The sequence below is a fragment of the Festucalex cinctus genome, chromosome 1 (genome assembly GCF_051991245.1).
Source record: "Festucalex cinctus isolate MCC-2025b chromosome 1, RoL_Fcin_1.0, whole genome shotgun sequence".
Taxonomy (NCBI): domain Eukaryota; kingdom Metazoa; phylum Chordata; class Actinopteri; order Syngnathiformes; family Syngnathidae; genus Festucalex; species Festucalex cinctus.
The window spans coordinates 46,905,783-46,919,298 of record NC_135411.1 but is presented as its reverse complement, the minus strand read 5'-3'; the positions used below and the strand labels follow the sequence as shown (position 1 = coordinate 46,919,298).

The window sequence follows — 13,516 nt, the reverse complement described above, 5'->3', positions numbered from 1 at the left end:
TACAGTACAGTAAAGTCTCGGTTTTACGACAGGGTTTCATTCCTCCGGCGTCGACGTAACCCGATCTTACGTAAAAGCGGACGAAAGCAATATTATATTTGTAGAATTGTATTTATGTCTGTTCCGTCCGTAACCTCGAAGTCCTACGAGGTAAACTGAGAATGTCCTGTAGAAGTTTGAGAAGTTCTGGAGTGTCTTCCTCCTAGTAATGCACATTTCGAGCAGTAGAGAGCAACATTGCACAAAACAGTCATGAAGAATTTAAATACGGCCATTTATTCAAGCAAAAATAATTTACCGATAATGGATTTGTTGAAGCTTTTACAAAGAACACCTAAGAGCCACAGATCTTTTATTTAAAAAAAAAAAAAAAAAAAACTTCCATACACTCAACCTGCATTAAAAAATAAATAAATACAATATTAAATAGTGACATCTATATTTTATATACGCATTTCTAACCCACGTTACGAGGTCAAAAGTTTGGTAAGCAAGTTCCAACAATTGAGGACATCTCAAACTTGTGAAGAGAATGATTTACAGTACATCACACCCACTAAAAAGGTCATGTAGTTAACCCCCCCCCCCCCCCCCCCCCAAAAAAAAACAAAACAAAACACAACAACAGTTTAACAATGTTCTATTTCACTACTGTACATGAATGTTTAGGTGAACCAGAACACAAACATTCAGCATAAATATTATGGCATCCTTAGACTCGATTTGACACTATTTATTTACTGTAGCTCTACCTCTGGCCTGGGATCCAAAAGCATTTGTTGCCAAAGTAAAATCTTATTTCCCCGAATTATTATATTTATTAAAAAAAAGAGAAAAAAAAAAGTGACCAGTGAAATACAGTATTTGACTTAACAGTGTACATGACTCGCAAAGAAAAAGAAACATGTCCACAAAAATCTACCAAGCAAAACTGAACCAAATATTTCTAATTGTATACATAGTCATACTTTCCTGCTTGAAAAAAAAATTGAACCAAAAAAAACAAAAAAACCACACAAAGCAAAAGCAGCACAGCTGTTGTATTGTATGTACATTTTGAAAGGTGAATTTCAATGTTTAGCCGTAAATGCATGTGATCGAATGGAAATGGAAATGCAAATCCCTAAATTGTCATTAACAAGACTTTGCTCTGTCTCCATGTGTTTCGGGTGACACTTTTTTATTTTATTTTTTTAAAGGCGATTCCTTTTAGCGGCGGAACCAAACCCAGGTGTTGATAAGCCAAAATGCAACAGTAGCAGAATATAGGACCACCTCTCGCTTGGAGCGTTCCTTGTTTTCTTCCTCCAGCATCTGTAGACGGCGGTTAAGCTTGACAATCTGAAAGACCACACAAATGGAAATAAGATTTTCTGACAAGGATGCACCTGGGCCTGTTTTTTTGTAAAGCATTTTAGGTTCATCCTGAAATTCCATGAGAGTTCAATATACCTAACTTTTTTTTTTGTAAGTAGTGTATCTTTAGGGGCACTAAATGCATGACATGAGAAACTTGAACATACTTGTCGGCGTAATGAGGAGGCATCCACTAAACCAGATTCATCTGGGTTTATATCCAAGGCAAGATCCAGGTTTGTCCTGTGCAATGATGACAACAACAACAACAACAACAAAAAAAAAAAGAAGAAGAAAAAAAAAAAAAAAAAGAGTCAGCCTTCTTCATATCGAGGCCTACTAACACACCCTGAAACTTCTCTACATTGCAGCTAAGACCAAGCTTGGCTTGCTATTTAATTGTCCCCTACCTAGATTGCAGATGTAACAAAGCAACCCCAGAATAGAATTGACATAAGTGTTCTTTTCTTTTTATGCTACATTTTTGCACGTGTAAAAAAAAACCTGCTAAAATGACATGGCAAAAAAGGTCCAGACTTTTCAATTTGCGTGTAGGTAATTTCCTGTGTCCTCAGTTTGAAAGTATTTTCCCCGTTCATTGTGAGGTTCTCTTTCTTTCGCATAAGAATGGTAATAACTATTTTGCTTGTGTCGAGTAATTCAGCTTCCTCCTACATTCCAAAAGGTAAGCAAATAACTTAGACTGGAAATAAACCACATGGTCCATGTGACAGTTCCATTTTTTGCTCTTAAGTGGCCAAACTGGGGATATGTGGCATGGCAGTATAAAGAGACAAAGTCACATGGAAACATAATGGTGAGCAATACAATTGTGGGGCTGTGAGATGTGAGTGACCCGTGTTGGGTCTTTCACGATACAAGTTGTTGATCTTCCATTTTTGTTTGTTTTTTTGCTTTGACTAATAGCGTTGGCAGCACTTTTGGCAGATAGTGGACAACTAAATTGTCACAATTTATCCCCAAAAAAAAAGATTGTAAATTTCAACAAAGACAACAAAGAGAATTAAACGTGTAGGCTATTTAAAACAATTGCATAACTGAAGACCACTCAGTGTACATCTAGTTTAATGCTAACAATAATAAATTGCCATGAATAAGCTAACGAATAGCATCAGTGTTGGGCCGTTGTAACAATTTAACCAATGTCTATTTCAGCAAAACGGCAGAGCAACACACGTTCTATATCCTGCGTGAAGATTGACGAATATTATTGCGACTTACTGAGGAGTGACCGTGTATTTGTATGTCTGTGTTATACTGCCCCCAGTTGGCCAAGGATCGCACACCAGAAGGCGAGGCACAATGTCCATTACATTGAAGCAAAAAAAAAAAAAAAAAAAGTCAAAAATGATTTAATTTTCTATTTAATTATGTCGTGACTACACGTTTTTGAAAGTAAACTATTAAATTCTATTTTTAAAGTTATAACACACCAGAAAAAAAAGTTGGGGAGGCTGTAACAGATCAATAGTGTTTCCAATTATTCAAATAGGGAAAGATGCCTGAGATATGAGTGTTTTAAGTTACGAGCGTGATTTCGAAATGAACTACATTCATATCTCAAGGTACCACTATCAGACATTTGCCAATGTGACTGCAGCGTAAAAGGACAAAACTCAGAAACACCCAGCCATTAAGAGCTTGACATTGAAATAAAACATTTTTTTCCAGTTGCAGACACAAAAACACATTAAAAATGGATGTAAATTAAAAACAAAAAGAGAATAGAATTTGATGGTATAGGTTCCATCTTACTAAGTTGACTCTAATGAGGACAAGTAGCATATACAATTAGACTAAGTGCAATTTCTGGAGAAATTGCATGGGAATGCTGAAAGCTGAATGCTAAGATTTGAATAAAAGTGGAATGCTTATGAAGTAAATTGAGAGATGAATTATGACCTCCTGTTACTGTACAATGCACTTTACCAACTGTGCCATCAAGCAGTGTAAGACACCTGGTAATGATGATAAGTGAAGTGAAAGTGATACTTCGAAGAAGTTCAATGTCTGTCCCATTGAAAATGAATCGGGAAAAGTTGATATTACAAGTTATATTGTGCAAATACTGTAAGTAATGTGGAATCAAATGATATATATACCCCGGGAGGTGTGACTTTTTGAAGCTAATTGAAATATGAATAGTGTAAATTGGAAGTATTATGTGGGAGTTGTTACACGGCAAAAAAGTGTGGAGAATAAAAATCACAATAACATACATTCCCACAATGAATTGATAAATTGCTATAGGGACACATTTTTAAGAATAAATTGAAGGGAAAACAAAGAAGAAGAAGAAGAAAAAAAAAAAAAAAGTCACCGGCGATGGCCATCATCCAGGATTTCAAGGACCTGCTGGTAGGCCCGGCGTGTGGTAGACTGGATATAAGCCAGGAAGCCCGCCGCTGTGAACAAGTTGACGTTTGCGTCCTCAGGGGAGCACAGAGGGGGGCACATGCGGACTGGGGGGGCAGAAGGTGAGGGTGTTACACTGTCAGAAAAGGTAAGTGGAGAGAAATGGTAAAGAGGGGAGATTTTTGAAGCAATTAACAGGAACAAATAAGCAGTACAGAAAAGAATATACTCACCTCACATCACATCTGATAATCTGACCACTATGGCGACCAGATACGAATTCAGTGGCGCTGCGTTCCCTTCGTGATCGAGAATGAGCCTGTCAAAGATAAATACCGGCAATCTAGTGTTTCTCAACTTCTATTGAGCCAAGGCATAAAAACTGAATACACAGATATTCAGGTTACATTGTGTAACGGCACACATTTATTAAAAAATAAAATAAAATACGGTACCACCACATCTTTTTTTGTACCGCATTTTTCCAGAGTGGCAGTGTGCAGTTTGACAGATATGGAAAAAAACACTGAGGATTTTTTCCCCTTCTTATCTTCTGCTATACTGTCCAAACAATAAATTAAACAGGAAAACGGATAACTATTTGTTGGTTTTGACGCCACTTGTAAATTTTTATAGTTTAAATATGGCTACTAATTTCACCAATCCTTTTATTTTTGTTTAAGACTTTTTTCATCAACCTTTTTATTTTATTTCATCATGAGGAAATATATTTTTATGTAATATCTTTCATTGTCTTGTATTAGGGGTGTAACAGAAATCGTTTTGAATCGTTAAATTGGTTTTAATTTAACCAAACCGAAATGTTACATGATAAAATGCACCATAATTTGCACCCAATGAATTGAAATAAATATCGAATGTCTTTTATGAGAGATGCACGCTATGTATAATCAGTTTGCAGATTTTTTGTTTCTCTGAATTCAAGTAACTTGAATAGTTTGTGTGTTGTTACATAATTTATATTTATATTTTTTTTGGCATTTGCTTTTTAATGATTGGACAGCCACCAGTAGAGAGATGGAATCTTAATAAACATGACACAACCGTACAGGCTACAATCGTAATCACACTGAATCGAACCAAATCATTCTACTTGAAAATGTACCCTTTTTTTGATGGTATCACACCCCATGTATCGAGATAGGTATTGAATCGTCTTTTATTGTACAGATTTAAAATATATATTTTTTTTAAAAAGGCAGCTTTGTCTTACTGTGTGACTCTGGTTGCTCTTGCTTATTTGGTCAGTTTCCAGGGAGTCCAGTGGCTGTTCTGACAACGTGAGAACACGCGGTGGGGCCTTCATGTCCAAGAGCTCCATGGCAGGGATGGACTGAATCAGGTCCAAGTCTCTGGGACAAGAGAACTGAGGATCTCCATCACCTGCTGTGCAGCAGATGAAAAGAAGGGGGTCAGAAAATGAAGACTCTCTCAGCTTACATTACCACAGCAGGTTGCAACAGAGATACAAAAAGACTGGAAGAGTCACAGAAAGGCATAATGTAAATCATGTCCAACCTCACCTGCTACGACAATTCTTTCAGGAACCTGCATCAGAGTTGAATGGGTGTGCGGGAGTTGATGCAGTGGCAGAGAACCGGTTTGGTTTTCCGAGGCCACCTTGAGGGTCTCCGGGATGCGCATGCGCTGGCTGATGCCCTCCGTGTACTCCAACTCATAGTGGATACGGTTTATCTCTGCCACCTCAGTGGGGGCTGAGGTGAACGATGGCCCACTCATGCAGCCTGCGGAGGAAAACATAAACACACATTTGTACATAGATACACTGTCTTACACAGAGACAGTAGCTGGATTTTTAGGGACAATGGCAATCACAAAGTCAATTTCCTGCTCAGATTTTATTATATTCTGACAGGACATTACGATTTTTGCATGTTGGTAATATTTCCTTAGCCTAATGTGGGCTACGATGTGTGATGGGGATGCAAAATATTTTCTAATTCCTAAAAAAAAAAAAAACAGTGGTAGACAGCGCAATACACTTGGCCAAAGTGTCCATTGGGATTGGCACCAATGCCTAGAATCATTTTATTTTACTGATAGGCTACTTATTTATTTATTTTTTATTTGTATTATTATTATTTATTTATTTATTTTCGGCTGTTTCCAGACCAGTAGTCTAATTTCATTCTGCAGATATGCAAAACCAGATCCAGCAACAGAGATGCAAACGATTAAACGAGCAGGAGAGCTTATCTGAATCAAGCGAATGTCAAGCTATTTAGCATTAAAGACAATTTCACGTTCTCTGCATCAAATTACGTAACATGTAGTGACTCCAAGACTAAGCTGTTGACACACTTGACCTCGACGTCTGAGAAAGGATATAAACGTCAGACAATCAAAAGAAGACATGAAGATTAACTGTGGCTATAAACAAACGATGTTATGTTTACCCATGCGTCACTGTTAAGGCAAGAGGTTCGTGTAACGACCGTTTCTTTGGCCACTTGCGGTGGCGGACTAGCCAAAACGTCGGCTTTATTAGACTCTTGACTTGACCTATGCACAACGAACGACGACATACCTTTTGTAGTTGATATGGTAGTTTTAAATACTCATTGGTCAAACGGATAGCAGCTCGTCTGGAAATGCTAAAAGCGAATGAGCGTAACCCGGAACAGAACGCAACTGAAACGAACGCCCTTTTAAATGGTCGTGTGGGGGTGCTTGATAACGTTATCCGCTGTGCGCGCCGGGGCGGAGCTGGTGGCATTTTATTTTATTTTATTTCATTTTATTTCATTTTATTTCATTTTATTTTATTTTATTTTATTTTATTTTATTTTATTTTATTTTATTTTATTTTATTTTATTTTATTTTATTTTAAACACTGATTGATTTTTTTGTATAAAAATGTTTTGTCTAAAAAAATCAATGCAAAAACACAAAATATATATTATTACAGAATACATTTTATGCCCACTTTGTCGCTTTTCATGCGTGCAATGTACACCATCGAATCCCTAGTCTAGCTGTCAAGTCAGCTTTTTTTTCTGCCCTCACTCCTCTTTTCTCCATGACATGCACGAACAAGGCGCTCTAAAGTAGCCACGCCAGACGAAAGGCTCCCTCCACACGCTGGCTGTCAAAAAATAAAATAAAATAAATCCCCTCTCCTAGCTCTTACGACTTTCTCTGCATAAAATGGGCACACTGTGGCTGAGAACAAGGCACTAAGTTGTAAGCGCCTGTATCAGCAGACTTTGTGAAGGGAAGATGCCTTTTCAGGTTGTAGACATAGCTAGCTCAGACCACATGCCACAATTGTGCTTGGGGCTCAATCTAGGGCCCAAGTGTTTTTGCCAAAAGAGAATCAGTAAACTGAAAAAATAAAACAGTTTAATGCTATATCTTCACATACTACTTAATGTAGTTCTCAGTCGTCCCTCCATCCATGCATCCATCCGTTTTCTTAATCCACACAAGGGTCGCGGTGGTGATGGAGCTCCCAACTGGCTTTTGGCAGTATAGGTGTATAAGGTATTTACAAACAAATCTCTGAATCAACTTTAGGGTCGTTAAGAGAATTAAGGCTTCTGTAAAAATGTATGTATGTATAGAAGTTCACTTGTTAAACTATGAATCTCTCCCCTCATAAAAAACAACAACTTTATTCTTATAAGAATTATCACTTATTACCCAACAAAATCCAGAATGCTAATTTATTGTGATAACATTCCATTTTTTGTTAAAAAATATTATTTTTGTTGTTATTATTATTATTACTACTACTACTACTACTACTACTACTACTACTACATTTTGCGGTATATATTGTAGCTTTGGTTGACTGGCGTTAGAATTATGAGGGAGTCCTTGGGGGTGGATCGCTCTCTTGTGAGGAGGAAAAACGTAAAAACCAAACTTGAGTAGGCCGACTGTAAAATAAATTACATGAGAATCACCTACAATTCCCAGAATTCCATCGCCTTTAGCCACAAACGCGCATGCGCCCTTCGCCAGAGCCATTATTTTGTCCTCGCTGTTGAACAACGGGGCTTCGTGAAATGAATTAAAAAATACCAAACGCGGCAGGGCTTGTTTTCTGTTCGCCCACCGCCACGGACATACATGGAGTGTCTCAGCGGTTAACTCGGCGTGTCGCAGGGCCGTTGGCTCCCCGGGTGGGCTTGGAGGCCCCGAAGACGGTGCTCGGAGTGACAGCCCCGTTAAAAGAAGCAGTAGGCTGCCTCCTCTTTATCTTGTTGGCTAGCCACCTAAGCTAGCTTCCTAGACAGCGACGAGGGGAGAGGAGGGAAAGAAAAGAAATTACAAAAACATACTAAGTAGGACTGTAGGACACATTAATAACCCCGGAAAGAGACAAAACATCCAACCTGAAGAAGAGATGGCACACCTACGACACATGCAAAACCAGGTACATAAAACAACATTCATGTACTGTACTGTAGCTGTCAAGACAAGGCTTTCTTTAGGTGGGTGGTCGTGAGGTGACGAAACGTTCAGTATTATATTCCAGTGTTTGTGTTTCCCAATTTTTATTGAACAAGGGCGCATATGTTACATTAGAAAATATATCTAGGTACATCATCCAACAAAATTGTCACATAAAGTGGATCCACAGGTTATTTGTACCTTCTGCCATCTAGTGGAAAAGCATTTTATTGTACTGCCTGTCACTGCAGGTCGCTGGCATAGATAGATGAATATAAATGCATTATTTGGACCAATTCACTGAAATTGGTTAATTTCCTGTCACACACCTGATGGTCTTTTGTTATACATCAGAGGTTGAGAATCACTGTTCTAATGTCAAAATTTAAATTTCTCTTTTATTATTTTTTTGTTTTACAACCATTTTAAAGAAATAAATTTTTTAATGAAGTGCTTTGGGAAGCACGAAAAAAATTATTTAGAAGAAAGTTTCACAGCGATCGACCTATGCGGCTTACCATTGCTCACATCAGGGAATCGGGGATACATTTGAAGCAGTTGGAACTGATCACAATTTTGATGCTGCAAAACCAGTGACAGTCTGAGTTGAAAGCAGAAATTGGAATACAATAGTTGCAATTCCAAATGAAACGTTGTGCAACATTGTTGAATACATCGACCGGTCGGTCTATGACATGTTATGAGCTGTGTTTGCAAAATGGTGGAAATGCGTCTGAACATCTGTGTACAGGCGGGAATGTTAAAGTTGAATATTTCTGATGTCGCTGGACCAGAATTCCCGGTTGGATCCTGAGGAGTACTTCACCAAGCAAGAGCGCATTGGCAAGGGCTCCTTTGGGGAGGTCTACAAAGGCATCAACAACCGCACCAAGGAGGTGGTGGCCATTAAAATCATAGACCTCGAGGAGGCCGAGGACGAGATTGAAGACATTCAGCAGGAAATCACAGTATTGAGCCAGTGTGATAGTCCTTTTGTGACCAAGTATTATGGCTCCTACCTCAAGGTGAGATGATCATTCGAACCTCGTCTCCCCACTCCGAGACATCTTTTCTCTCTGTTTTGCCTACCAGGGGACCAAGCTGTGGATTATCATGGAGTATTTAGGCGGAGGATCTGCTCTGGATCTGGTAATGTCATTTTTTTTTTATTGTCATGTACGTTTCACATATTTAAAAAAAAATTAAAAATCATCTAAAAGCAAAACTATGTTCTTCCGAAACAGCTGCGTCCGGGACCTCTTGAAGAGACGTACATTGCCACGATATTGCGGGAAATCCTGAAGGGGCTGGAGTATTTGCACTCTGAAAGGAAAATTCACAGAGACATTAAAGGTTACAACAACTTAGTCTGCAATACAGTAAACACCCATTCGTTGCGGGTGATGCACAACCGCATCCACTTTAGAGAGGTGAAAATCCAAGATATAACAAAACCATTTTTAAAAGTTTTACTCCTCCCACCTGCATTAAACACAAACTTATTAAACCACCATTTCTAACCTCATTACATTTGAACCAAGGTTATTATAGTGAATGAAAACTAATGAAATCACTAGACTTGAAATCGCATTTTTCTTAATGGAAAAAAAAAATACAAATGAAAATGCTTTTAATTAGGGGTGTTAAAAAAAAAAATCGATTCGGCGATATATCGCGATACTACATCGTGCGATTCTCGAATCGATTCAATAATCGGCAGAATCGATTTTTTTTTATTTATTTTTTTAGGATTCACACCTTGAGCATGGAAGAATGTTATATGAACGGAACATTAAGCCTTAATATTTTATTTTAATGCTGTTCAAACATGAAACAGATTACAACCTCTATAAGACTGAAATTTCAGATAAATAAATAATACATTTTCATATAAATCTTACACTCTACAGGCTTACTGATTAGTATTTTCTAAATTTGAATGAAAAAAAATCTCAACAATCGACTTATAAATTCGTATCGGGATTAATCGGTATCGAATCGAATCGTGACCTGTGAATCGTGATACGAATCGAATCGTCAGGTACTAGGCAATTCACACCCCTACTTTTAATAAAAAAACAGAAATTCATTTCCTATTTTTAAAAGTAACTTTATAGTTTAAATGTACTTTTTTCATCTTTGTTAATATTATACATGAGGTATTGGGGGGTACATTTTAAATGTCTTCCTATATATCCATCTGTTAAAAAAAAAAAAATCTAAAACAAATACTAAACTAAAATGAAACATTTTTTTAAACGGATGAAAACTTTCTGTAAAAACGAATTAAAAGTAACTGAATTTAAAAAAATCTATACCTAAACAAAGGTATCCTTTGATTTGAACGATGTCTCCTTCTGCTTGGTCCAGCTGCCAACGTGCTGTTGTCCGAGCAGGGCGAAGTGAAGCTGGCCGATTTCGGGGTGGCGGGACAGTTGACTGACACTCAGATTAAGAGAAACACGTTTGTGGGCACACCTTTCTGGATGGCGCCCGAGGTCATCAAGCAGTCGGCGTACGACTTCAAGGTGAGGCAGGCACATCAAATTTGAGTTATTTTGTTAATCTTGGTTCTGACTTGCATATGTTTTTTTGGTTATTACGTGGTAAATTCTGGACCTCTTGTGATATTTTGTTTTCTTGCAACGGAAACCACAAGAGTGTCTTTAGTCGTGTGTTGCATTACACCAGCAATTTTAATTTGTTGCACTTGCCCTATTTTTATCTGATTGGCGCTCTATCAACAAGCATTTTCCCTCTATTAGCATCATAACACTTTGCTTTGATCAGGTGTCATTTTTCATGCTGGGCGGCATTCTTGAAATTGTTTCTTTAACTTAGGTACAGGAATTGCTTGGTTATGGTGGCTGGTGTGTGCCGTCACCCATTTAACACGAGTTTGAATGTGATTGGTTTATTCTGAACTAAGACATCTAAATCCCAGTTATGAGAGGGTGTGAAAACTTATGCAACCTCATTATTTTGGTTATTTATATTTACATCTTGAAAATATTAAAATCAGTTGAGTTGTACAGATTATATAGGTCAGGTTAGCAGTGCATTTTTTTTTTTTTTAAAGATTCATCTTGATTTAATTTTTTTTCTAATATCACAAAATCTGGCATTTGATCAAGGGTGTGCAGACTTTTTATATCCACTGTGTGTGCACCATTAACTTTGATTCATTTCTTTTGTCAGGCTGACATTTGGTCGCTGGGAATCACGGCCATTGAGTTGGCCAAAGGCGAACCCCCCAACTCGGACTTGCATCCCATGAGGGTCCTCTTCCTTATTCCCAAAAACACTCCCCCCACCCTTGAAGGAACTTACAGCAAGCCTTTTAAAGAGTTTGTGGAGGCTTGTCTAAATAAAGACCCCCGTTTTGTGAGTCCCTTTTTTTGTTTTTAATGCATGCACTTGGATTCTTTACTAACCAACGGCAATTGGGAGATCTCATTGTTAGGTTTGTCATTCTTTGCATATATTAGTCACTTTGAAAACTTTGCTTCTTTATGTGTTGTCATGTGACTAGCTGGCTCTGAGTCAAACATTATCAGTGGTCATGCTGGATTGTTGAATTTTCTGTGACAAACCAAAACGATAGATTAAAAAATAAATGTCCTTCCCGTGTGTCTGCCTTAGAGGCCGACAGCCAAAGAGCTGCTGAAGCACAAGTTCATAACGCGCTACACCAAGAAGACGGCCTACCTGACTGAACTGATCGACCGCTACCGCCGCTGGAAGTCCGAGGGCCACGGGGAGGAGTCCAGCTCGGACGATTCCGATATGTGAGTTTCAGGCGGATGCTACGGTGCATTCGAACCCGCATGATGATAATTAGCCCAAAGTCATCCTGAGGGTTGTGCCATGATTTCCACACAATGGACAGAATTCATAGCAATCAGTTAATGTGTGCATACTGTTTGACATAACGCAAGTTTATTAGTGTCATTTGTTTCTGCAGGGATGCTGATAGTGATGTGGATTCATGCCCCATGTGGACCTTCCCCACAGTCAGACCAAACTCCTTGAATAAGTTACAGAAGGGCTACACACACTCGGACTCGGAGGCAAGACGCGCACAGAACAAAGTTGAGAAATCATCCCAATTTTTCTTGATTGATATTTTCTCTCCTTCCAGTCAGGAGATTCTGTGAAAAGGCAACCCAAGTCACAGTGCTTGTCAGCCTTGGTCACGCCCATCTTCAGAGAGGTACGTCTCATCGCATGCTTCACAAACTTTTTAGAGAAGATCAAATTCATAAGCATCTTCCAGGAGAGACAGAAGCATAAAAAGGAAAATACAGGCTTTTGACTCTACTGTAAAAAACTAAACAAAACCACAAAAAAAAAAAACTTTTCTCTTATATTTGACTTCCTTAATGGTAAATTGAGTTACGAGCTTGGTCATGGAACAAATGACACTCAAGTCAAGGTATCACTGTACCTGAGATTTTGACTTTCTTTCCCGATCCTATCGACTCACTCTGCCATCAGCTAAAGGAGAAGCGGCGAGCGAGCGGTGGCGGAGTCGGCGCCATCGAGGAGCTGGAGAACGCCTTCAACCTGGCAGAGGAATCCTGTCCGGGCATCTCCGACCGCCTTGTTACGCACATGATGGAGAGAGTGTGCAGGTAGACCGTCAACATCAGGACCCCAAAAGAAGCGCTCGTGTTCTAACATGCCACTTTGTCTTCCGACAGGTTTTCTTTAAACGGTAACACCACGCCATCTTCGCGATGAAACACCGAGATGAATGTTTAACCCTCACCCAACAAATCAGACAAGGACCTCAGCTGAAACCCCCAAGCCCGAACCCCCTCTTCTGCTTTTACAACCTGTCCAGTCCTCATACCCTCCACCAAGAGATCTTTTATGTAGTTATTAAATATTTTTACAGTTTTTTCTTTGAGAGCGAAGAGTATTTAAGACAAAAAAAAAAAAGCCATGAAAGTTAAGTTAGCACGTTGGGTATACCTGTTAGACTGAAAAAAAAAGTGTAATAAATTTAATGAAAAAACAAATGACTTCTCATATTTTCCAACAGAAACATTACTGTTGTTACACCACACACGTCCTAAGTGTAATAGCATAATTGTCCAACTTTTTGTTTTTACTTTTTCAGAAAAGACACGACAAACAAGTCCAGACATTAACACAAGATTTGGCAAGCATGTTTTTTTTTATGTTATGACAGTAAGTTAAAACAACTTCTGAAATGGATAAAGTGCCCATTTGGCCAACAATACTTGAGAAATACTGTACTACAAACTTTCTATAGTGGTCTGAACATTCCTAAATTCAACCTCTGTCCAACCACATAAGATAAGCCCAAAGGACATG

At 38.5% G+C, this 13,516-nt stretch overlaps 2 protein-coding genes across 3 annotated transcripts; one reads left to right on the top strand and one right to left on the bottom strand.

Annotated features, from left to right (window-relative positions):
* Positions 1 to 602: 602 nt before the first annotated feature.
* On the bottom strand, positions 603 to 6,458 carry LOC144031324 (mitochondrial fission factor homolog A-like). Of its 2 annotated transcripts, none has more exons than XM_077538373.1 (7): positions 6,302 to 6,458; positions 5,277 to 5,498; positions 4,967 to 5,139; positions 3,966 to 4,051; positions 3,698 to 3,868; positions 1,524 to 1,599; positions 603 to 1,341 (listed from the first exon to the last, which is right to left on the bottom strand). In XM_077538373.1, the coding sequence occupies exons 2-7, from the start codon at positions 5,491 to 5,493 to the stop codon at positions 1,210 to 1,212; spliced, it is 855 nt and encodes a 284-aa protein (XP_077394499.1). In that variant the 5' UTR covers positions 5,494 to 5,498; positions 6,302 to 6,458; the 3' UTR covers positions 603 to 1,209. The 2 variants fall into 2 exon arrangements, with proteins under 2 accessions (XP_077394499.1, XP_077394508.1); XM_077538382.1 differs by having other exon boundaries at positions 4,967 to 5,136.
* Positions 6,459 to 7,649: 1,191 nt separating this feature from the next.
* Positions 7,650 to 13,190, top strand: stk25b (serine/threonine kinase 25b). Its single transcript, XM_077538329.1, has 11 exons — positions 7,650 to 8,156; positions 8,968 to 9,198; positions 9,266 to 9,322; positions 9,418 to 9,526; positions 10,544 to 10,701; positions 11,372 to 11,557; positions 11,816 to 11,961; positions 12,138 to 12,243; positions 12,315 to 12,386; positions 12,671 to 12,807; positions 12,877 to 13,190. Exons 1-11 carry the CDS (start codon positions 8,127 to 8,129, stop codon positions 12,914 to 12,916), a joined length of 1,272 nt encoding a protein of 423 aa, XP_077394455.1. The 5' UTR covers positions 7,650 to 8,126; the 3' UTR covers positions 12,917 to 13,190.
* The last annotated feature ends 326 nt before the right edge of the window (positions 13,191 to 13,516 follow it).

Excerpts from the sequence above, each read along its gene's own strand:
- LOC144031324 (XM_077538373.1), bottom strand. The coding sequence starts at position 5,493 with ATGAGTGGGCCATCGTTCACCTCAGCCCCCACTGAGGTGGCAGAGATA. Across the intron at positions 4,052-4,966 it reads AGAGCAACCAGAGTCACACA|GCTCATTCTCGATCACGAAG; the intron begins GTAAGACAAAGC and ends TATCTTTGACAG. Across the intron at positions 1,600-3,697 it reads CTGGATGATGGCCATCGCCG|GACAAACCTGGATCTTGCCT; the intron begins GTGACTTTTTTT and ends ATCATTGCACAG.
- stk25b (XM_077538329.1), top strand. The coding sequence starts at position 8,127 with ATGGCACACCTACGACACATGCAAAACCAG. Across the intron at positions 10,702-11,371 it reads AGTCGGCGTACGACTTCAAG|GCTGACATTTGGTCGCTGGG; the intron begins GTGAGGCAGGCA and ends TTCTTTTGTCAG. Across the intron at positions 11,962-12,137 it reads AGCTCGGACGATTCCGATAT|GGATGCTGATAGTGATGTGG; the intron begins GTGAGTTTCAGG and ends TTGTTTCTGCAG.